Source organism: Leptodactylus fuscus, chromosome 1 (genome assembly GCF_031893055.1).
Source record: "Leptodactylus fuscus isolate aLepFus1 chromosome 1, aLepFus1.hap2, whole genome shotgun sequence".
Taxonomy (NCBI): Eukaryota; Metazoa; Chordata; class Amphibia; order Anura; family Leptodactylidae; genus Leptodactylus; species Leptodactylus fuscus.
Genome location: NC_134265.1, coordinates 11,654,966 through 11,679,618, shown reverse-complemented (window position 1 = coordinate 11,679,618; position 24,653 = coordinate 11,654,966). Strand labels below are relative to the sequence as shown.

The 24,653-nt window shown below is 44.9% G+C and overlaps 2 protein-coding genes and 1 pseudogene across 2 annotated transcripts in view; 1 reads left to right on the top strand and 2 right to left on the bottom strand.

The window, feature by feature from the left end:
* LOC142189686 (uncharacterized) overlaps positions 1-24,653 on the bottom strand; it is a 292,843-nt gene that overhangs the window by 113,941 nt on the left and 154,249 nt on the right. The window contains exon 8 of the mRNA XM_075262246.1: positions 5,490-6,046. Within this exon, the coding sequence (XP_075118347.1) occupies positions 5,490-6,046 (557 nt within the window). The remainder of the gene's footprint in view (positions 1-5,489; positions 6,047-24,653) is intronic.
* The window catches only part of LOC142189633 (uncharacterized), a 637,493-nt pseudogene that overhangs the window by 594,591 nt on the left and 18,249 nt on the right, over positions 1-24,653 (top strand).
* On the bottom strand, positions 14,037-23,347 carry LOC142190490 (oocyte zinc finger protein XlCOF29-like). Its single transcript, XM_075262297.1, has 6 exons — positions 23,303-23,347; positions 15,150-15,295; positions 14,840-15,019; positions 14,638-14,761; positions 14,490-14,554; positions 14,037-14,235 (listed from the first exon to the last, which is right to left on the bottom strand). Exons 2-6 carry the CDS (start codon positions 15,225-15,227, stop codon positions 14,074-14,076), a joined length of 609 nt encoding a protein of 202 aa, XP_075118398.1. The 5' UTR covers positions 15,228-15,295; positions 23,303-23,347; the 3' UTR covers positions 14,037-14,073.

Sequence of the window (24,653 nt, the reverse complement as noted above, 5' to 3'; positions counted from 1 at the left end):
GGTTAGAAGGAGAAGGAGGTGGAAGCGGAAACTCCAGCCAGTCAGGCAGGGACAAGTCCGGGACATCCAAAAAGTGGGCCAGAGCCTCCGCTTGGTCCGGGGAATGCAGGGTGAAGACAGCTCCGTTGCGACGGACTTGAAGGTGGAAGGGGTGGCCCCACCGATACGAGGCCCCAGAGTCCAGGATCGTACCAAGAGCAGGTTTCAGGAGACGCCTCATAGCCAGGGTACGACGGGAGACGTCCGGCAAGAGAGAGATCGAACTATCCAGGAATGGAACCGGGCCATGATGCCAGGCCTCCTGCAAAATGTCCTCTTTCTCCTTAAAGAAGTGTACACGGCAAAGGACGTCTCTGGGATCAGTGGAGGAGGCCCTCCTGGGCCCTAGCACTCGGTGAATCCGGTCAATGTTAATTTCAATATCCATCGGCCTTGAGAGAATGGTGTTGAAGACAGATACAGCAATGGAGCGTAGCTAACCATTGGAAACAGCATCAGGGATACCTCTCAGTTTAATGTTATTGCGGCGACCCCTGTTCTACTGATCATCCACCTGTAGCAAAATCTGACGATTGAACGTGCGTTGCATGGATAGGGATTGCTCTACCGCCAGGAGTCGTTGGTCAATAGAGTCTGTACACTGCTGTTGATAGGAAACATGAGCTGATAGAGAGTGCAGATCAGTTTTCAGGCCAGTAAGAATCTTGTTCTGACGTTCCTCCACACCACGGACCATGGCTTCCAGGTCCGATTTAGTAGGCATGGTTCGAAGCAATTCCCAGATATCGGACAGCTTGGGACGTTTGGACCGTCCGGAGGAGGGAGAAACGTAGGCAGAAGACGCAGATGAATCAGAGTCCACTGGGGCCCACAAGGCCATAGGAGTAGACGAAAAGTCCATATCAGAGGTGGCATTTTGGGCAATCCATGTGGGGTCACCACTGGAAGGCTGAGAGAGTAGCGACATTGCAGGATTGACCTGGGCCAGGTCCAACAGAGGGGGGGCAGTAGGCTCTTGGGAGGCGGCAATGGCATCCCGAGTTAGGGGCACACCGTTGAGGGCCACGGAGGTCCCAAGCCCAGGGTCAAGAGTCGGGGGGGGTCTCCATAGAGGGCACTGCCACCAAGTCCAGAGAGAGAGGAGGGCCAAATGCAGAAGGGGATCCACCTGGAGGCAGCACAGGGGGAGCAGAGTGCAGGGAGGAGAGGCCAGGTGCTGCATTAGTGAAGGAGGGGTGGGGGAGGGGGGCCGCCACCACGAGGCCATCACCACCATCAGCCAGGGGCCCAGGTACCTTGACAGTAGCTGACCGCGGAGTCCCCATGTCTGGGAGGAGGAGAGCAGGAGCCGAAGAGGAGGCAGGCAGAGCCGTGGCAGGATCCGGCAGCACAGACAGCTGCTGCTGCAGCGTCGAGACCTCTGTGACCTCGCGGCAGGCGCGCGCCGGCGCCATCTTGGAGCCGCCGGCGAGAGAAGCAGGGGAGGCCGAAGCCAGCAAGAAACGGGCCATAGGAGTCTCGATTCAGGCTAAGGAGGAGGACTTTCGGCCCACACATCGGACCATGCCGGGATCGGGTAAGTGCCTTGACCCGGGGATAGCAGGTAATTTACTGTCGAGGTCCGGGAGCTCAGAAGGGAGACGACTTCACACCATCATAGCTTAGCGCAAAATAACTTTATAAAATAGTTTTTACTCTCTGGTACGGTCGTCAGGGGTGTGGCTATAACCTTCTATAATGGCGTTTTATTGTCTTATTATTAATTTATTTACATTTTTTTAACTGTTCGATTTTTTTTAATTTTTTTACATCGTGTCCCCATAAGGTCATAATATACCTTTGGGGACATCTCATCACTTTTTTTTTGTATTGGAGACTGATTTCCCATGCAACTGGGGCTGGTACATTTAGCCTCAGTTAGTGTAGGAATACACGCTGCACGCTGTTTTAAGACTAATAGAGCTGATCTCAGTCCTGTAGGACCCAGCAACTCTTGTAACACACTGATCCTGGTGGTTCAATGAACACCGGGTCAGAGGGTGGCCGCATTTGTATACACAGCAATCGTAATTGTAATAAACCTTTTGTAACATCTCTGCCTGTTCGGGCCTCTGCGCCACCCTCTGCTCGCATGCTGCGGCGCAGGAGGCGTGTGCAGTTTGATAATCTGCTTAAAGTTTTTAGTTGCACTGTGTGAACACGGCTCTAGTCCTTAATTGGATTTGCACCACACCCGTCTTCTGCCAAGGTTGCCTCTGTTCATTTAGTGTTTGATTTTGTCTTGCCTGTGATTGACAGCTTTTCTTCCTATCAGGTTCTGGGCGGGTTCTTCCTCCCCTATTTAGTCTTGGCTCACAGTCACACTGGTGCCGGTTATTGCCCTTGCTTTCTGGTATCTCTTGCTGTTATTTACTTGTATGCTAATCCTTGACCTATGGCTTTCCTACTGACTATTCTCTTGACTCCGATTTGGCACTGCATCGCTGTCTTGTTACCGAACCCTGGCTACCTGACCTCCCTTTGTTGTTGTACGTCTTGTCTGCGTTTTGTGTTTCACATATTCAGGGAGGGATTGTCTTCGTGGTTGTCGCCTATTACTTAGGATAGGGTCTGGCAATAGGAAGGGCAAGCTGGGGGCTTCAGTTTAGGGCTCACTGTCCCTTGTGCCCCTTCCTCCAGGGTTCACCAGCAGCTTCTGGGGAATTATCATCTGGCTATTCCCTAACACCTTCCCTGCCTTCTCTCTGGGAGCTCCGGCTATAGTTACATCCAGCTCCCACTTTCAGCAGCTCCACGATTTCGTACAGCTGCTAAGTTCTGATTAGATGTACCGATACATTTTTGCAGAACAAGGCAGCCACCTTCTGGATGTATATACCCAATGGGTGGTCCAGAAGTGGTTAAGAGGGGGAATATCTCAAAACAGTACATAGCAGTTTAGATGAATATGGGGATGATTTTAAAATAGTATAAGATAAACCTATGGCTACGATGAAGGCGCCTGGTCCGGACAGATTGCCTCTTGCCTATTACAAGAAACTTAGCCCAGACCTTGGACCCAACCTCTTATAAGGTGTTAAACTATCTGACATCAAGTTACTGATACCCCTCATGATTCGGGTCCCACTCTGTTTCTCCTCCATCACTACTAGTCTCCAGTGTGCACTTATACCGTTCTATGCTTCAATTTTTGGTCCCCGTGGCCCAGGACTGCATTCCGCAATTCTTAACCCCTTAAGGACCAGGCCATTTTTTGGTTTCGCATTTTCGTTTTTCCCTCCTCACATTTCAAGAGCCATAACTTTTTCATTTTTCAGTTCACAGAGTCACATGATAGCTTATTGTTTGCGGGACAAATTGTACTTTGTAATGGCACCATTCAATATGCTGTGCAATGTACTGGGAAGCTGGAAAAAAATTCAGAATGAGGCGCAATTGGAGAAAAAATGCATTTGCGCCATTTTCTTATGGGTTTAATTTTTACAGCATTCACTGTTTGGTACAAATGACATGTTACCTGTGTTCTACGTGTCAGTACAAACGCGGTGATACCAAATTTATATAGTATTTGAAATTTTTTGATACTTTTAAAAAAATGATAAACTTTGCAAAATAGAAAAAAAAAATTGTGTCATCATGTTCTAACACCTGTAACTTTTTCATATTTCCATGTATGGAGCTGGTTGTGGTGTCTTTTTATGCGGGACAAGATGACGTTTCTATTGATACCATTTGGGGAGAGATCTGATGGTTTGATCACTTTTTATTCAATTTTTTATAGGAGGCAAAGTGTTGAAAAAAACGCTTTTTGGCTGTTTTTATTTTTTTTGCCGCTACGCCGTTCGCAGTATGGGATAAATGTTTTAATATTCTAATAGTTCAGGCATTTTGGAGCGCAGGGATACCTAATATGTTTATGTTTAATGTTCTTTAATTACTTTTATAGCTGATCTAGGGAAAGGGGGGTGATTTGAACTTTTATATTTTTTTTTATTTTTTTAATACTTTTAAAAACTTTTTTTTTTCTTCTGTTACATTTATGATCAGACCCCTTAGGTACCTTGAAACCTAGGGAGTCTGATCGCTCATACTATTCACTGCAATACTACAGTATTGCAGTGAATAGGAAAATCGCAGCACTTCTATTAGACAATGCCTCTGGCATCGTCTAATAGATCTAGTGCAGAGACAAGCCTGGAAGCCTTCAATAGGCTTCCGGCTGTCATAGCAACCGATCACCGCCCTCTTGTGACGTTCAGGAGGGCGGCGATCGGCGAAACATGGCGGCGCCCATGCCGCCGGCGCCGTTTACACACTGCGGTCACGTTTGACCGCAGTGTGTAAAGGGTTAACAGCAGCGATCGGCTCGGGCACCGACCGCTGCTGTTAGTGGCAGGTCCTGGCTGTATTATACAGCCGGCATCTGCCGTGTATGGAGTGAGCTCAGCGTGTGAGCTCGCTCCATACATCCCCATGCGACCCATGACGTACAGTTACGTCAAGGGTCGCTAAGGGGTTAAAGCAAGTGGAGACTCCACCTCTCTCCTTCTGGATTCTGAAAGGCAATAAGCTTATGAGTATGGAGAACCTCACTTCTTTCCTGCACGACACAGTTGAAATCTTCAATAAAACGTGGTACTACTCGTTGGAGTTCCAACGTACTGAAGAGTCACAGACACTTCTTGGGACTAGACCGTGGCACAATGATTCTTATAGATATGGATTTATTACCTGTCTGTATCCCACTCATGTGCCTATGTCTCGATAGACATAGAGATGTACTGCTCCTACTGTTAGAAGGCTTGGACTATATGAACTTCTGGGCTGCCCTGACTTTTTTTTATTTCAGCCCCCTCCCCACCCCTTTTCCTGTTACCTTGTTTTTCCTTCTCTCCTCCTTCAGTTGGTTATCGTCTTACTCACTAAGATATTCATTCTACTTCCTCTCTCTTCTCCTTCTTTCCTCTATGCTCTTCTCTGTCCCTCTTTTCCCTTCTTCTCCCTGAAGCTGCCGCTCGAGGTTCTTGCTCCTGTTGTTACCTGGATACTATGCTGTACTTAGGATGACTTTTGTACCGTCCTGTTTCATCCTTGTTCTTTTATTTTTGTTGAAAATCAAAACTGTGAATAAAAAAAAATGAATAAAAGTAGAGGCCACAAAAATACCTCTTGTCACCCCAGGCCTGCCAGGAATAAAGGACTGTCACAAACATGCAGGTGTAATTCCAATTCAAATATTTTATTCATATTGTCAATGAGACAAAAGAACCCGAGGCGAGCTCTCTAAGATTTAAGATATGAATTGGGGGTAAAACAATCAGGAAAGAAAAATGCTTTTTTTCTGTGTGTGTTCATAGATGTGCAGTTGGAGATGACTTTTGGTTAATCATACTTCTCATGTGTATATTATAATGGCTTCTCTCCTGTGTGAGTTCTTTGATGTCTAACGAGACCTGATTTAGAGATATAACATTTCCCACATTCCGAACATGAAAATGGCTTCTCCCCTGTGTGAGTTCTTTGATGTGTAACAAGATGTGGTTTCCGAGCAAAACGTTTCCCACATTCTGGGCATGAAAACGGCTTCTTCCCTGTGTGAGTTCTTTGATGTTTAACAAGATTTGAGTTAGAGATAAAATGTTCCCCACATTCTGGGCACGGATATGGCTTCTCCCCTGTGTGAGTTCTTTGATGTTCAACAAGATTTGATTTATAAATATAACATTTTCCACATTCTGAACATGAAAATGGCTTCTCCCCTGTGTGAGTTCTTTGATGTGTAACAAGATCTGATTTCTGATAAAAACATTTTCCACATTCTGGGCATGAATATGGCTTCTCCCCTGTGTGAGTTCTTTGATGTTTAACAAGATCTGATTTCTGATAAAAACATTTTCCACATTCTGAACATAAAACTGGCTTCTCCCCTGTGTGAGTTCTTTGATGTAGAACAAGACCTGATTTAGAGGTTAAACATTTTCCACATTCTGAACATGAAAATGGCTTCTCCCCTGTGTGAGTTCTTTGATGTCGAATAAGATGTGATGTTTTAGCAAAACATTTCCCACATACTGGGCATGAGTTTGGCTTCTCCCCTTTGTGAATAATTTGATGTCTAATAAGCTGTGATTTATAGTTAAAGCATTTCCCACATACTGAACATGAATATAGCTTCTCTTCTATGTGAGATCTTTGATGTGCAAAAAGATTTGATTTCTCCCCTGTGTGAGTTCTCTGATGTATAACACCTCTTCTGCATCTTTTATTTTGCTTAACAGACTGAGATGAACTAGAAGAGAGATCTTTCTTCTGAAGGGCTGAGGATATATCTGGGGTAATGACATGTTCTTGATATGGATCTTGTGTGATACCATGATCTTTTGCTTTATAATCTGTAGATATCAAATGTCCCTCTGAGCTCCTGGTACAGTCATCTGACAAAAAGAAAACGGATTTTACTATTAAATAATTTTATAAGAATATTCCCCACTGAACAAACAACAGTAACGCGGCCTATTTCATTAGTATTTACTGTGCTGAGACTGATGGCAGTGACAGTCTTAATGGCAGATACCACCGCTGCACTGTAGAGGTGCTGGTAGTAGATGAAATAAGCGGGCCCACCCAGGAAAAGGGGTGGTGGCACTTACACTGATGAGCAGAAGGGTAACAATGTTTAGAGCTTTTGAACTTCAGCCTCCATATCTCACCGTCCACTACAGCTCGGAACGTGAGACTACCATCATCTTATAGACAATCATCTTGGCCATCTCATTGTTAGGGAATTGCTCGGACAGCAATTCCCCAGTAGCTGTTTGAACCCTGGAACGGAACACAAGAGACAGTGAGCCCTAAGCTGATGCCCCCAACTGACCCTTCCTATTGCCAGGCCCTATCCTACGTAATAGGCGGCAACCACGAAGACAGTCCCTACCTGGATATGTGAGACACAAAACGCAGACAAGACGAAAAAAAAACAAAGGGAGGTCAGCTAGCCAAGGGTCAATAAACAGTCGAGCGATGCAGTGCCAAATCGGAGTCCAAAGAATAGTCAGTAGGGAAAGCCAGAGGTCAAGGATTAGAATGCAAGCAAGAATAATGACAGCAAGGAGCAAGTATGCACAAGGCAATAGCAAGCACTGGTGTGAATGAGAGTCAAGACTAAATAGGGAGGAAGAACCCGCCCCTGGGGTTGACAGGAAGACAGGCTGTCAATCACACGAATTAACACTTCATGAACAGAGGCAAACAAGGGCAGAAGATGGGTGTGCTGGAAATTCAATCACAGAACTAGAGCCATGTTCACACAGTGCGACCAAAAACTTTAAGCCAAGAACGAAACTGCACACGCCTCCTGCACCGCTGCATGCGAGCAGAGGGCAGTGCAGTGACCCGAACAGGCAGAGATGTTACACTCATACATAAATTTGACTTGCAACTATTTTGCATATGATTAGTTATGCAGATTCTTGTCATGTAACTTCATTGTTACCGTTTTGTTCCTAAAAATCTAAATTTTAATTATTTTGTAAATCTACCTCTAGCTGTCAACACTGTCTGAATCCTTATGGACATGCTCTGGATCAGATTCAAGCATGTCTCAAGTGAAATCAGATCCCAGATCTCTTCTACATATTCCCAATGTTGGTGCATACTGGTCGACTCACTTGGGTACAACTACAGTTTATTTCTTCCTCTCTACCCACAAGTGTTTGATTGGGTTGAAGTCTGGGGACTATGGGGGCCAATTCAGAACCTCTTTTTTCTTCGAATCTTGACATATCCTTGAGGTCGTTGTCCTGCTGGAACACTATGTCGTCCTTCTCATATCCATGGTACTCTATTGTACAAGGTAACTCGTTTTGTAGGATACGCACATATAGCTCGGCAGTGAGACGATCAATCCTGGTAAAGTATACAACCTCTTTGTCTGTGAAACAACCCAATATCATCAGACTTCTTCCAACAAACATGACAATACCTTTAATTTCTCAATCTTAGCCCCTTTTCCCTTAAAACTTTGGGATAAATTTGCAATCAGAGTCCAGTCTATTGAGTCTCATCTCATCACTGCAAATCACCTATTTCCAATCTCCTACTGTCCACTTTTAGTACTTTTTTTTCCCCCAACCTGAGCTAACGCTTTTGTTGACCATATTGATTTTGAGGCTTCCTCATCTTTCGGCCAAACATTCCACATCTGCACATCTGTGATCTCACTATTACAAAGCATACGAGCCACCTGCACTGCCATGTTTGTCGCGCCACAACTGATAGATCTTGTGGTGAGCCGACTTGTTGACTGATATTTTGCCTGAACGTTCACCTCTTGGCTTTGGAATGAATAGACGGACATAATTTCGTATTCTTCCCACTGTCATGGCACTTACATGATGCAGTTTGGCAACTTTCTTAGCCCAGAGACCGCTATCGATGAGCTGGATGATGTTATTTCTCTTTTCTTGGGAAAACTTCATGGCTGATAATTGATTTGTGACCTTTCACTTGGGAAATAAACCTAATAGGTCCCTGAGCTATTAAGGAATGTTGTACTTTGTAGTATACAAGAGGAGCAAAACAGTAACAAAGCAGTTACATGACAAGAATCTGCATAACTAATCATATGCTAAATAGACAAGATGATTGTCTATAAAATGATGGGAGTCTCACGTTCTGAGCTGTAGCAGATGGTGAGATGTGGAGCCTGAGTGAGCTGAATATATCAGGTCATAGTTCTGGGTATATCCCTTGTTTATTCAGTGTTTTTGGTTTAGTTTGATGAACCAAAATTCGACTAAGGAGAGTCACCAAGTCCACAATGACACCTCAGCAAATGATGCCAACACCTCTGAAATGCAACTAAGGAAGCATGCCTGGGGGCATCTAACACGCCCAAGTCCCAGTATTACCCCACTATCACAGCCTATCAACTAGACACTTTCCAAACTCAATAGAACCTCTATGAAAGTGGAAAAATACTTGGAAATCTTCTTTCCTCTACATTAGTATGGACAGAAAGACAAATTTTAAGATAAAGAAACATTAGCATGCACCCCTTTAAATCATGTTGCCCATGACAACCACAGATGGCATAGGCAAGGGGGGAATAAACAGCACCCACCCTTAACTGTCATTGTGTATGTGTGTAATGTGGTGACACCTTCAAAAATTACTTTTCTGGACCTTGATGTGAGTTGTAGGTGCAGAGTTTTTGGCCCTTGCGGTGAGTTGAGCCTTTGCACTTTTAATGTAGGGCGCAGAGGGATTGGAGAGGACAAGGCTGTGGTCGGCCAGGTACTCACGCAATATGCGTCTATACTTGTCACTGCTAGTGACACTAGGCCCCTCAGTGGCGGTAGTTGGGCGAGGGGGAACTCTCCTCTCTGCCGCCAGCGAAAGTTGATGGAAAACTTTCCATCATATTCTGCACCAGTTGCACCATCTCCATTTCCTCCTCCCCTTCGCCCCATCTGCACCGAAGCAATGAGACGCACTGAACTTCCCCGCTAACCTCGTGTGTGAGAATGACATCATCTGCCACTTCATCCTCCTCTTCCTCTGTCATTCCATGCTGAGAAGCTGACAGGAGTGTGCACTGACTATCCTATGATGGGTCTGCTCCTATCCCAGACTACTCAGCATGCAATGTGTTATCCCTGATTGCGATGAGGGATTCTCGCATTACACAGAGGAGCGGGATGGTTACGCTCACTAATGCGTCGTCACAGCTGACCCTCTTTGTGGACTCCTCAAAGACTCGTAGGATTTCACATGGGTCTCCCATCCCTGGCCACTCATGGTTGAGAAACTGAGGGAGCGGACTTTGTAGCACCCTAGGGTTTTGGAGATGGTACTCTATCAAAGGACTCTGCTGCTCACACACCCTGCTCAACATCTGGTATGTTAAGTTCCAGTATGTGGGGACATCGCACAACAGCTGGTGTTCAGGCAGATATAGACATTGCTGGAGGGTTTTGAGGCTAGCAGCGGCTACTGTAGACTTACGAAAGTGGGTGCACAAGCGCTGCACTTTCACCAATAGCTCAGGCACATTGGGGTAGGTTTTTAAAAAGCGTTGCACCACCAAGTTGAAAACCTGGGCCAGGCAAGGAACATGTTGTAGGCTGGCAAGCTCCAGAGCCGCTACCAGGTTCCGGCCATTGTCACACACAACCATGCCTGGGCCCAGGTGCAGCGGCGAAAACCACATTGCCCTCTCCTCGAGGATGGCATTCCCCACCTCGGGGGCAGTGTGTTGTCTGTCGCCCAAGCTAATGAGCTTCAGCACAGCCTGCTGACGTCTCCCCACACCAGTGCTGCAGCATTTCCAGCAGGTAGCTGGGATAGATGTTATGGCGGAGGAGGAGGAGGGTGGTTGAGAACCCCTGTGTCACGACCTGAATTCTTGTAATAAAATTGTGTATTTTTCTGGTGGGGATTTGATCTTCTGGTGGGTATTCTATGGTCTTCTGGTGGTTTCCTTGCCATTAGACCATCTGTTTGTGTATTTGGTGTCAGCCTTCTGAATATACTTGAGGTTCTATGGAGCGAACCTCAGGTGTTGATTGTTGCCATTATCCTATGGGAGGATTCTGGGGCTTTTATTAGGAGGAGGGCTGGCTTCACTAGTTGCCGGTTTTCGTGGTTACTACTTAGAATTCTTGGCTCTGGGAGGAGGATCGTTTTGGTGGAGTTTCAACTGACTAGAAAGCGGTGTGAGTGTTGCCTTGTGTGTGAGTATGGTTTGTCCCTCCACACTTAATCTCTATCGGGTCCTTCAGTTCTGTTTGCCTGGCACTATCTTGTGGTTTGTGAGGTTTTGGGTTCCAGTTTGTTTTGCCCCAGTCCTGTGCTAACCCTTTCCTCACCTCTCCACTATCCCTCTCCTCATTCTCTTGTTGTGTATTGTGTTGTGCTGCGTGTCTGTTGTCCAGCACATCCCGTCCTGTTTGTTGTGTCTGCCAGCTGCACCTTGGTTTCTGTAGGGGTGACCACCTTAGTATTCCCAGCCCCTAACTCTCTTGTAGCTCTCGCCCAATCTGTCTGCTAAGTCTTCGTGCTAGAGAGCCAGGAGTTGTTGAGGCCAAGGCTAGCTTGGGTACAGCTGACCACCATCCGCAGGCAGGGCCTAGCTAGCCGCCGTAGCGTCAGGGATAGTCTCCTTCCCCTGTTCCCTTTAGCGGTGCAGTCTGCAGTCCAGATTCCGGGTCTGGGCATTGACACGAACGTAACACCCTGCCGGGAATCTTGGGCAGGGAGAGGAGGTAGGCCACCCCAGTTTGCGACCTGGTCCCAGCCTCCACCACAATCACCCAGTGTGCTGTGAATGAGATGTAGCATCCCTGTCCACATGCGCTTGTCCACGCGTGGGTGGTCAAGTGGACTTTAGTGCAAAGCTCGGAACTCAGCGCCCGCCTGATGTTATGGGACATGTGCTGGTGCAAGGCGGGGACGGCACACTGGGAGAAGTAGTGACGGCTAGGGACGGCATAGCGAGATGCCGCAGCTGCCATCAGGACACGGAAGGCCTGAGTCTCCACAAGCCTGAATGGCAACATCTCCATGGCCAGCATTTTGGAGATGTGCCCGTTTAAGGCTTGGGTGGCTTGCGCTATACTTCTGCCTGCGCTCAAACGCCTGGGAGGTGGTGGGTTGCTGGGAAGAGGTGCATGATGGTGCAGGCGAAGGAGCAGAGGCAGGAAAAGGGGAGGATGAGGGAGAAGTCCCCAAAGTGGCAGAGGCAGACGTGGAGGTGTCCTGGTTGGTGGTCTGGACTGCAGTGCCAGCACTAAAAACAGTGGAAGAGGCAGTGGCGGCAACGCCGGACGACGATTGTCCTGCATTTGCGCTCTCCCACTGAGCCCAGTGCTTGCCTTCCAAATGATGGCGCATGGCTGAGGTGGTCAGATTGCTCTTTTCAGAGCCCCTACTCATTTTTGAGTTGCAAAGTGTGCAAACCGCACTCAGTTTGTCCTCCGCGCATACATTGAAAAATCTCCACACTATCGAGGAACGTGGTCTAGTTCGCCGAGTTTTTGGCGAGAGGCTAGGACAGGGAACATCTTGGGCCTTGCTGGCTCTGGCCTGGCTTCTCTGAAGCAACAATCCTCTACCTCTGGACATGCCTCTGCCTCTAGTCACCTTTTTGGGTGCTGCGCCTGCATTCCCCGCTAGTTATCACCCTTGTCCAGGTCGGGTCGGTTGCCTAGTCGTCCACTACCTCCTCTTCCAATTGCTCACTCTGCTCCTTCTCCTGCACACCGCACATGACAACAGCCTGCCCTGATGGCAACTGTGTCTCGTCATCATCACTGAGGACAGGTTGTGGGTCCACAATCACAAAATCGCCAGGAGATGGCAGATGCTCCAGTGTTTGGGCAGCAGGTCACAGAAAGTCATCTTTTAGCTCCTGGGATTAGGGAGTAAAAGGACCCGAAAACAGCTTTTAGGAGGGGGCAAAGGTGGGATGACTCTGCTGGGAAGATTGGGCATGTTGGGAGGAAGGACACGACTGGAGGTAGTGGCTGACTGGTGGAGAACATTCTGGAAGCATTATCCGCTAGCCATTGTAACATCTGTTCCTGGTGCTCAGGCCTCGTTAGCGTTGTACACTGCACCCTGCTTAATGTTGCCATCAAGCCAGGGATTGTGGATGAGCGCAATGCTGGCTGCCCCTCACAAATAGGCATTGCATCCACAGTAGCTTGACCATGACCTTGGGCCCCAGCTGCATTTCCATGCCACCATTGTCATCCTTGTCCCTAGCCTTACACATTTTACGATGTATACAAGCGTACTCTTTTGCAAGTATACATGGACGGTATATAGTTAGTGCGCAGAGCAAATAAGGTATATACTGTATGGGAAGTATACACCTTTTTTCACTCCCGTATAGGATGAAAGGTGGTAGGGAATTGGAGCCCTAAAAAGGGCTTTTGTGAATTTTTTTTGCAAGATGAGTGTATATACTGATGGTGTATATACACTCTTCGAGAAGTTTAGCTCTTAAAAGAGCTGTTAGTTTGTTTTTGTAATTCCTAGCTAACCTTCAGCAGCACGTCTTTCCCTGTCTAAATCGAAGCCGCGTCTAAAACGAATCTGACAGGGACTATTCTTATAAACCAAAGGTCACCTGATTTAAACAGCCAATGACTTTTTCCTATTTTTTTTTTCGCTGCCTACGTTTTCCTACTTCCTGTCCCACCTCCCCTGCACAGTTATTGGTGAAAAAAAAGTGCCAGGGAAGGTGGGAGGGAAATCGAATTTTTACTGTGTTTACCGCGTGGTATTCGATTAGATTCGAATATCTTGAATACCTTAGTATTTGATCGAATATCTATTTGATCGAATACTATTTGCTCATCTCTACTGCTTAAATATGGTCACTTATGTGGAATAATACTGTAGGATGCCATAAATCTTACTGTATTACACCCCATACACACAATACAATCCAAACCACATCTACTGGATTTCCCAGCCTGAACTCACCGCGGATCTGCTGTCCCATACAGTATGTAGTAGGGTCTGTGGAGTCACAAGGAAGCAGGGACTCCTAGCGTCATAGATCACTAAGATACGGGGAGTCCTGGTGTGTGGACAGAGTTCAGGCTGGGAAATGTGACTGATGTACAGACCAGATTTCCTAGTCCGGATTCCATAGTGTGATTGGGGTCTAAGGTGAGGTTTACACAGTGACATTTGTAGAAGCTGCTTCAGGAATTCAGAAGAAGAATTTTTCTGCTTTACCAAATCAGCCCCCGAATCTCCATCAGATTTCTTACTGGCCAGGCGGGATTTTCCACCTCCCATTTATTTCCATAGAGCTCTGAGGTGGAATCTGCCTGAAGATCGAGCACGAGGATTATTTTTCCGCTACCTGAAATAATCTGCAGCCGGTGAGGAAGAAATTTGCCTCGTTCACACTGATGTCAAGTCCATATTCCTGCTGTCCGTTCTATTCTATACTACATTTATTACCCCCTATAGCGGTATCACATTTATATTCAGGTATTATTAGTATTTTACCTGAATCGGGGAACAACAAATAGTCTAAACAATGTCTGAATAGAATCAGTGACCCTTCTGTGCTTTATATAGTGGTGACTCCTCACCTGGGCGGTTCCCTGTAGGAATGTCCTCCTCACACTCCTCATCACCACTCACATAGGGATCTTCCTTTATTCTCATAGATATAGCATTAATGTCGCTCACATCTTTATCCTGATGGAAAATCTGTGAAAGAAATAATGTAAAAGTCACCGGACAAATGGGGAAGTCACAGAGAATGTTCTAGATCATTAATCCGCATGAAAATGAAAGATGTTCTGACAGTAGCTGCAGGTCTGTGAGAAGCCGGATAAACATATTAGATGGCGGCTGAATGACACCGCCCATGTATATAACCATCTAATACTGCTGGATACAACAAGACTGACCACAAGGACTTCACAGCCCGTCTACACATCATAGGGAATATCTCCATCTACCTGATCATCCTGTGGAAGAAGAGGACTGGGACATCTCTCCGGTGTTGTCCTCTTACTGGATCTACCTGTAGGAAACACAGACAGGGACTGAATTCATTCTGTACATACAAATAATGGAAGTCCATGTGTATATAGTCATGTCTATTACCTGCTGATATGAGGGGCTGGTGGTCCTCCATCATCACCTCCTTGTACAGATCCTTGTGTCCTTCTAAATACTCCCACTCCTCCATGGAGAAATAGACAGCGACATCCTGACACCTTATAGGAACCTGACAACACAATGATACAGTCATCACCCCGACCCCTCCAGTGACTGTATAATGTCCCAGCATTCCCAGCAGTGTCACCTCTCCAGTCAGCAGCTCCAGCATCTTGTTGGTGAGTTCTAGGATCTTCTGTCCATTGATCTCCTCCTGTATCAGGGGGTGAGGTGGAGGCCCCAGGATTGGGCCGAGGGTTCCTCCATATCCATCATACACAGGAACCTGACAGCGCCCACTAGAGGTCTTCTTCACTACTGTGTACTCCTGGTTATGGGGAGACATATTAATAAATCTCACTACATACATGTCCAGAGTCCATCACCTCTCCAGTCATATCATCTGTTATTACTATAGATAAGAATGATGTCATGATGACATCATCAGAATCTCTCACCTCTCCAGTAAGCTGGTAGATGATCTCTAGGGTGAGATTTAATAGACTTTCCGCCATCTTGTTCCTGTCTCTTTCCATCCTTGATGGATCAATCAGGAATATTCTCTTATATAGAAGATACTGAGAGGATTCTATATTGTAGGAACCTGAATGGAGAGAAGATGAGACAATGTAATCACTACACGGAATCCCATGGAATAAATAAAAGAGTTGAGTCACATTATTATCACCACCTCCTACTTCTGACGTCGGCAGCGTGTAGCTCAGGAAGGGAGTGACTTGTTGTGGGCCGGCTTGGTGGGTATATAAGGTGTGTGATAGGCTGAACAGAATCTCATTGGGAGTTTTTGACCTGTCTCAAGCGTACTGGCTGAGGGCTGTTCAGTGCTGCCCGGGCTTTTGCAACACAACTTGGATCTGGAAGAACCAAACCCTGATGCCGAACAGCCCAGGAGGCTCCAGCAGATCTAGTAGAATGAGCCGTGCTACCCACTAAGGAGGGGAAGAAACCCTCAAGAAGGTGAGGAAGAGTCCAAAGATACGGAGCTGACACGTGTAAAGATGACACTGACTTTCCCTGCAGCTTCAGTCACAACAAGTGATGGTTCGTCCATCGATCTCTTGGAACAGCCACAACTGTCACAGATAGATCTCCCACATTTCTGTCTGGACTACAATCTACTGGCCATAGAGGTGAAGACACTCGGCCCCTGATATTACCAGAAAAAGATAAAATGGGAGAGACACCGAGCGCCAATATAGTGTAGTAATCACAAACACTCTTGGTGATGATATGTAATTAGTCTCTTACCTATAGATGTTGTGAAATAGTCACAACTCCATATGAGCATATGAAAGGTGTTATAGCAGCAGCTCTTTCCCTTGACGCAATGATAGGAGATTCCTCAGGCAAGCCGGACAGGAGTGGAGGGGTAGGGAGTAAGCGCGCACACCAAAGTATGATCTTAAACAGTTTATTAAACACGACGCGTTTCGGGCACCTGCCCTTTCTCAAGTGTGATACAAACTATAAAAAGAACAGTCCAATATGGTAGCAACATATTAAAATCAATCAATATATACAAATTTCCATCGTTAGCCAATGTGATCATCCAAAATCATATAGATACTGCCACATGCACTAAAGGTTTCAATATCACCAACAAATAGTGTAAAAGGTGTTTGGCTCATCACAATAATATTTACTCTTAAACCAAATGATCCTGAGTAGAACAGAATACAGAATACAGCGCTGTAGCAGAAGGTGCTGACTAATCCAAATAGTATTTACTATTAAACCAAAAAGGGCCGGGGTACAATAAAAAACCGGGCTGTAGTAAAGCTTCTTATAGGTCTTACCTGTGTAGTGGTGAATACTAGAGATGAGCGAGTACAGTTCAGATCAGCCGATCTGAACAGCACGCACGCATTGAAATGAATGGAAGCACCTGGTATTCCGCATTGACGCCGGCTATGTCCATTCATTTCAATGCGTGCGTGCTGTTCGGATTGGCTGTTCCGAACAGTATTCGCTCATCTCTAGTGAATAGCAGTACGCTGCTTCGCTTCTGCGTGTCCACCTGGTATCTACAACGCACAGGTACACACTATACACTTACTTGTAAACTTAATGCTAGGAATATTATATGAGCGTATGTCTGATAGCAAACTGCTTTCTGAGAATTACAGTTATCTTACTAGTTTGGAGTTCATTAGAAGGCTAGGTTATCAATAAATAAATAAGTTAAAGGTCTAATACCAAATAGTAACCAATGAGGATTAAATTTGCAGGAATACATAAAATTTGCATGCATTAATAAAATTTGCATAAAAATTATAATTAAATATCAATTAAAAACATAATCCAATAGAAATGCACATAATTTTGATATTAAAAAAAAAAAGGATAAATACTAGAGATGAGCGAACAGTGTTCTATCGAACACATGTTCGATCGGATATCAGGCTGTTCGATGTGTTCGATTCGAATCGAACATCACGTGGCAAACTCCAAAAAAATTTGATTCCCCTCCCACCTTCCCTGGCGCTTTTTTTGCACCAATAACAGCGCAGGGGAGGTGGGACAGGAACTACGACACCGGAGGCATCGAAAAAAATCGGAAAAAGTCATTGGTTGCCGAAATCAGGTGACCTCCATTTTAGACGAATAGTGGATTTCAAATCCGGGTCATATGAGAATGTGAACTTTGTGACTAAGAGACAGGGATAGCTGTACAGGCAGGGATAGCTAGGGATAACCTTTATTTAGGTAGGAATGTTATTAAAAATAACTTTTTGGGGCTCTATCGGGTGTGTAATTGTGATTTTTGTGACATAAACTTTTTCCCATAGGAATGCATTGGCCAGCGCTGATTGGCCAGAGTACGTAATTCGACCAATCAGCGCTGGCTCTGCTGGAGGAGGCGGAGTCTAAGATCGCTCCACACCAGTCTCCATTCAGGTCCGACCTTAGACTCCGCCTCCTCGGCAGAGCCAGCGCTGATTGGCCGAAGGCTGGCCAATGCATTCCTATTGGTAGCAGTGCTGAGCCAGTTCTGCTCAACTACACCGTGTGCCGGTCAGTCCATCTGATATAGCAGAGCTGAGGGTGCACACTCGGCTCTGCTACATCTGATGTAGCAGAGCCGAGTGTGCATAAGGGTTCTAGTGCACCCTCGGCTCTGCTATATCAGATGGGCTGACCGGCACACGGTGTAGTTGAGCATGAAATAAAGTGACTTTTATGCCCCCAGACATGCTTCCCCTGCTGTCCCAGTGTCATTCCAGGGTGTTGGTATCATTTCCTGGGGTGTCATAGTGGACTTGGTGACCCTCCAGACACGGATTTGGGTTTCCCCCTTAACGAGTATCTGTTCCCCATAGACTATAATGGGGTTCGAAACCCGTTCGAACACTCGAACAGTGAGCGGCTGTTCGAATCGAATTTCGAACCTCGAACATTTTAGTGTTCGCTCATCTCTAATAAATACATAAACTTGCAGAAACTCCAAAATCTTCCAGTTAATATTTCGTTATATCCTCTAAGGTTTCGTGGTGAGCGCATTTATAGCTCCCTACAATAGGTTTAATTAAACTTTGTCCAGTATTTTCTTTGGTTGGCCGTAGCCTGCTAGGGGCTAATAGATTTTTAAGAGTTTGGGCCCTTCTAAAGGTAAGTTTAGGTTTGGGTGGCACAATTTTACTTAACACTGGGTCATTCTGGACGACCGGCCAATGTTTTGTAAGGATGTTTCTGCCCACAATCCGAAGGGAACTATATATATCAACATCTAATTCCAAAAACAAAAAATGGCGATAAAATCAATTCTTTATTAATACTTATTAAAAATCTATGTCCATGGGTATAAATATGATGTAAAAATACCCCTAAGTCAGTAGACACTGACTGATCTAGCCCTATTTCATATACAGAAAAGGGAATTCAAGATTGGCTATATACACTAAGGAACTCTATTACTCAAGTCTTTTAGATATAAAGGGGACCATAACCCTCTACTAAAGAGTGTATTGTGTAAAGCCAAAATAGTCAGTGTCACCTATGAGGTATAATTAATATAGTAGCTTGTTGGGGACATCAAAAGGGTCCTCAATATGTTGCAGGGTTCCAAATTAAATAATTAATTAACAGGCCTAGATGGACTACAGCCATTCTTTTAGGCCTGGAGAACTGATTCAGACACAGATGGTGGCGCATCAAATGAGTTCTGATTTATTGTTACAGAGAGTAGTATTTATACAGACAAAAGCAGGTTGGACTTGACATGATTGGTTATAACATAAGCTGTGGCACATGACTATTGGATAAGGTCTGCATCTCATTATTACCCTCCAACCTGGGATGACCTTTCTCATGACATAAAGAAGAATTTAAAATATTTATGTGTAAACCAACATCTTACACTAATTCTAGATGTATATCACAGAAAGAGAGATAATGATCACATGCTGGTCCACCCCGGCCTTGGGGCTAACGACCAACAGGTTATTGAACCGGTTTCTACACCCACCCTCAAAGATGAATACTCTTACCACAAACAGATAAGGAGTTCTAACCCAACCATCAACATTCCACACGCCTTATCCCCTAAAGGGGTCTCTTAGACTCTAAACAGACATTCTCATAAAGTTTATATAAGAAAAAGGTTACAAGATGGCTGACAGAATACAAGATGGAGGATGTGATCCTAACAAGCTCAAAGTGTTAACTACAAACCAGCAGAACAGGCGGCCTCTAAACAGTATATAACACAGGGGCCACTGATACATAGTGACCTATCACCTTACAGCTCAGGTGAAAACACAAATGCTGCAGGAGTTGCCAGCCAGCCAGACTATAAAAGACCACAAGGAGTAAATTGTTCCTGTGTCTTTAAAAGCTGCTGCACATTCAGGGAAAGCAGGAGGGCAATGGAAAATTTCTCCCAATTAACCCTAGGCTAGTACAAGTGTCCTAGCTGATAAAGAGAGACACTCTGTCACTACTTTAATGAAACAAATATGAGGAGGGGGAGGGGAGTCTCACCAGGTCTTATCAGTAGCTTCCTCCCTCCCTAGTCTAGGTAACAATCTATGTCTCTAGTGTTTCTTCCCATTGCAGGGAATCCTCAGGAGACTAATAGCATAGATTCAGCAGCAATCATTAGGGCTGTGAGCCCAGGGGTGGGGGGTTTGACAGTGGATTTCACCTCACAAACCTCCCCTTACAATGGTGGTCTATGCAGACCGCCAGGCTTCTTTTTTCTGCTAGCGGCGCGCTGCTGCTAGCGGAAAAAAGAAGAGACATGTCCTTTCGGCAGCACCCTCCTATGTCGGCTCATTCATTTGAGCTGACAGCGGAGGGGAAAGCCGCGACCGCGATGGTCGCGGCAGGCGGGTTTTGACCAGAGAGAGACGCGGCTCGCCGCATCTCTCTTGGTGTTAAAACCCGTGCAAGCAGTTCACGTGTGAACTAGCCCTTACTGGATATACATCTTTCACCTAGCCTGGACTCTAATCTTTTGAAGCAGTAAACAAAGTGTCTATCTCAGACGGTATCATGTGGAACAGATCGTCAGTATTGATACAGGTTGTGGATGCAAGTATTAACCCCAGTAAAGATGTCTAGTAAATAACTGCCTACCCAACTTAAATACACATCCACCCATGTATAGAACAGTAACACAGACATGGCAATTCTATTGATCGCCTAGTATGGCTATCAACTCGGGGCATACAATTCCCTAACCCATTCCATATGTATCATGTCTCATTTAAAAGCCACAATAACTATTAGACCGCATGAATATGCAATCAAAGGGGCATAAAGAATTAAAAAAAACGCCTCTGACCGCACCTAAAAATCGCAGTCAATGTGAATAGGGTGCAATCCTAAATGAAGCTAAGGGCTATCTCTACCTAAGATATAAAAATTGCAGTCAATTTTTTAGCTGCCATAGACACTCATCCAATAATGAAATTCGCTGAGTATACAAAACCCCTATCCTGTTAGATTAATAATATTTTTGTAGGTAAGCATACCCGTTACTCTTCTATTTGGTACATATACCCGTTGGTTTATTATAGGACTACACTATTTGCCGCTTGACATATAAGTTGAATATAGACATATTAACAGGAAAGGGAAGTGTCCCCGAGAAGTAATCACTCTATGTAAAGTTGGATAGGCGGATGAGTCACAGTTGTATATACTAAGGCAACACTATGATGTATTTAGGACAATCTCGCAGCTAACAATTAGATGTATCTGATGCTAATGTTTGTGACTAATGTGGACCTGGGACAAGAACGATGATAAGGGGGGTGGGGTGGTAATCCAAAACAGAAACAACTATGTGGAAGAAGCCATCAAAATTTTATCTGACACCAGTTATTACTCCCTTCTCACACAGGATCCCTCTGAACAACATCTTCTTGAATATACAGAACTCATACAGGAGGCCTTCAAACAGGGCATACTAAATAAGAAAGAGCGATCATTTCTCACCATTTCTCACCCCTCCATAGCATTATTTTATCACATTCCCAAAATCCATAAAAACCCTGTGAAACAGCCTGGGAGACCCATAATATCAGGCATACATGCAGGGGTGAACCTGCCCCTTTCACCGCCCGAGGCGAACGACAGGCCAGCTTGTCCTGGACTGGTTTAGGTAAGGAAAAATGCCGCCCTCCCTGGGGCCCTGACGGTCGCTTCAGGTCGCCTCATGGGAGGTGCGGCGCTGCATACATGCCTTAACTAGAAACCTCTCCCAATACGTTGATAATATCTTACAAACATATGTACTTGTGTTACCAACCTATCTGAGAGACTCCACTGATGTTATCAAGGACATATTAACAATCAAGTGGAAAGAAACGTATAGATGGGCAACTTTGGATGTTAGCTCACTATACAGCAACATTCAACATAAATTAGGCATCGAAGCCATTAGATTGACTTTAGATCAGGATTCCTCAATGCTAAATAAACATAAAGAATTTGTGCTCCAAAGTATACAATTTATACTAGACCATAACGTCTTCGAATTTCAGTCTAAAATTTACATCCAAACGTGTGGCACTGCGATGGGCACGCGCTTCGCGCCCGCGTATGCAGATTTGTTCATGGGCGTGTTTGAACAGACTTTTATTCTGAGTGACCATCCATGGCGAAGCCAAATTATATACTTTAAGCATTATATCGCCGATCTTATATTTATCTGGGATGGTGATGATTTAACATTCAATACTTTCAAAGAATATTTGAACAACAATTCTAGTTATGTCATCTATCTGTTAGAATGTACTTGTGGGCTACAGTATATCGGTCGCACTATAATGACGTTACCCCAACGCATTAACATGTGAATAATGGTTTTGCAAAACATAGTGTGTCACATCATGGGGCACAACACCACATGTGTAATTTTAAAGATTTCTCAGTAACTCCGATCGATCATATACCTGAGAACCAACCGAATCGTTTTGAGAGTCTGAGCAAAAAGGGGATATACTGGATATCCAAAATTAACACCTTAACCCCTATGGGACTTAAGGAAACCTTAGAGGATATAACAAAATATTGACTGGAAGATTTTGGAGTTTCTGCAAGTTTATGTATTTATCCTTTTTTTTATATTATATATTATATATATATTTTTGGTATTAGACCTTTAACTTATTTATTTATTGATAACCTAGCCTTCTAATGAACTCCAAACTAGTAAGATAACTGTAATTCTCAGAAAGCAGTTTGCTATCAGACATACACTCATATAATGTTCCTAGCATTAAGTTTACAAGCAAGCGTATAGTGGGCACCTGTGCATTGTAGATGCCAGGTGGCCACGCAGAAGCGAAGCAGCATACTGCTATTCACCACTACACAGGTAAGACCTATAAGAAGCTTTACTACAGCCCGGTTTTTTATTGTACCCCGGCCCTTTTTGCTTTAATAGTAAATACTATTTTGATTAGTCAGCACCTTGTGCTACAGCGCTGTATTCTGTATTCTGTTCTACTCAGGATCATTTGGTTTAAGAGTAAATATTATTGTGATGAGCCAAACACCTTTTACACTATTTGTTGGTGATATTGAAACCTTTAGTGCATGTGGCAATATCTATATGATTTTGGATGATCACATTGGCTAAGGATGGAAATTTGTATATATTGATTGATTTTAATATGTTGCTACCATATTGGACTGTTCTTTTTATAGTTTGTATCACACTTGAGAAAGGGCAGGTGCCCGAAACGCGTTGTGTTTAATAAACTGTTCAAGATCATACTTTGGTGTGCGCGCTTACTCCCTACCCCTCCACTCCTGTTGGGCTTGCCTGAGGAATCACCTATCTCTGATATTACCAGCACACTGGAACTAACTGTACAGTCCTCCCTGAACCTGACAGAAGAGGAAGTATTACAGCCTAGTACGCAACGTGCAACAACAAGTTACTAATGCAGAGGAGAAAGTGGCCAACGGGAATCTGTAGGTTTGTGACTTAGTGAAATGAGCAGAATCTTACAAGTATTCACACCCCTATAGTAATACTTTATTAGCAATACATATGAGTGTGTGGGGGCCACAGGGAGGACATTATAGTGTGTGGGGGCCACTGAATGTATGAGAAGGGCTGAGAGCGAGCACTTACCTCCTCAGGTGCAGCAGCCGTCTGCTCACAGAACCTGTGGTGATGTCATCGGTGTGGGAGGAGTCAAAGAGTCACATGACCAGATATTAGAGATCTCTGCAGAGCCTTCTGTGTGTGTGACGTGTATATAGCAGAGCTGTGTGTGTGTGACGTGTATGTAACAGAGCTGTGTGTGAGATGTGTATGTAGCAGAGCTCTCTGTGTGTGTGATGTGTATGTAGTAAAGCTGTATGTGTGACGTGTATGTCGTAGAGCTGTACGTGTGACGTGTATGTAGCAGAGCTGTGTGTTTGTGATGTGTATGTAGCAGAGCTGTCTGTGTGATGTGTATGTAGCAGAGCTGTCTGTGTGATGTGTATGTAGCACAGCTGTCTGTGTGATGTGTATGTAAGGGCTAGTTCACACGTGGGCAAAGGGGAGTTTTTTGACAGCGGATTTCGCTTCAAAATCAGCCCCTTTACAATGGAGCCCTATGTGAACAGCTAGCTTTTTTTTTCCGCTAGCTTTTTTTTCCACTAGCTTTTTTTTTCTGCTAGTTATTTTTCAGCTAGCAGAAAAAAGAAGCGACATGACCTTTCTTCAGGCTTTTTCCGCCTGAAGAAAGCAATAGAAGTGAATGGGAGGCAAAAACAGCGCAGGTTTTTTTCAGCGCGGTTTTTTTAGCCCATTCACTTCTATGGGAGGGGAAAACAGCCTGGCTTTTTTTGGAAGCGGTTTTTACAAAAAAAAAGCTCCAAAAAAAGCCTGGCAATGTCAAAAAAAAGCTTCCTAATTAGGAAGCGGGTTTTTTCAGGACCAAAATAAGCCAGGAGGTTTTTACGTGTGAACTAGCCCTAACACAGCTCTCTGTGTGTGATGTGTATGTAGCAGAGCTGTGTGTGATGTGTATGTAGCAGAGCTGTGTGTGTGACGTGTATGTAGCAGAGCTGTGTGTGTGATGTGTATGTAGCAGAGCTCTCTGTGTGTGATGTGTATGTAGTAGAGCGGTGTGTGTGACGTGTATGTAGTAGAGCTGTGTGTGAGTGACATGTATGTAGCAAAGCTGTGTGTGTGACGTGTATGTAGCAGGGCTGTGTGTGTGACATGTATGTAGCAGAGCTGTGTGTGTGACATGTATGTAGCAGAGCTGTGTGTGACATGTATGTAGCAGAGCTGTGTGTGTGTCGTATATGTAGCAGAGCTGTGTGTGTGTCGTATATGTAGCAGAGCTGTGTGTGTGATGCGTATGTAGCAGAGCTGTGTGTGTGATGTGTATGTAGCAGGGCTGTGTGTGTGATGCATATGTAGCAGAGCTGTGTGTGTGATGTGTATTTAGCAGGGCTGTGTGTGTGATGTGTATGTAGCAGAGCTG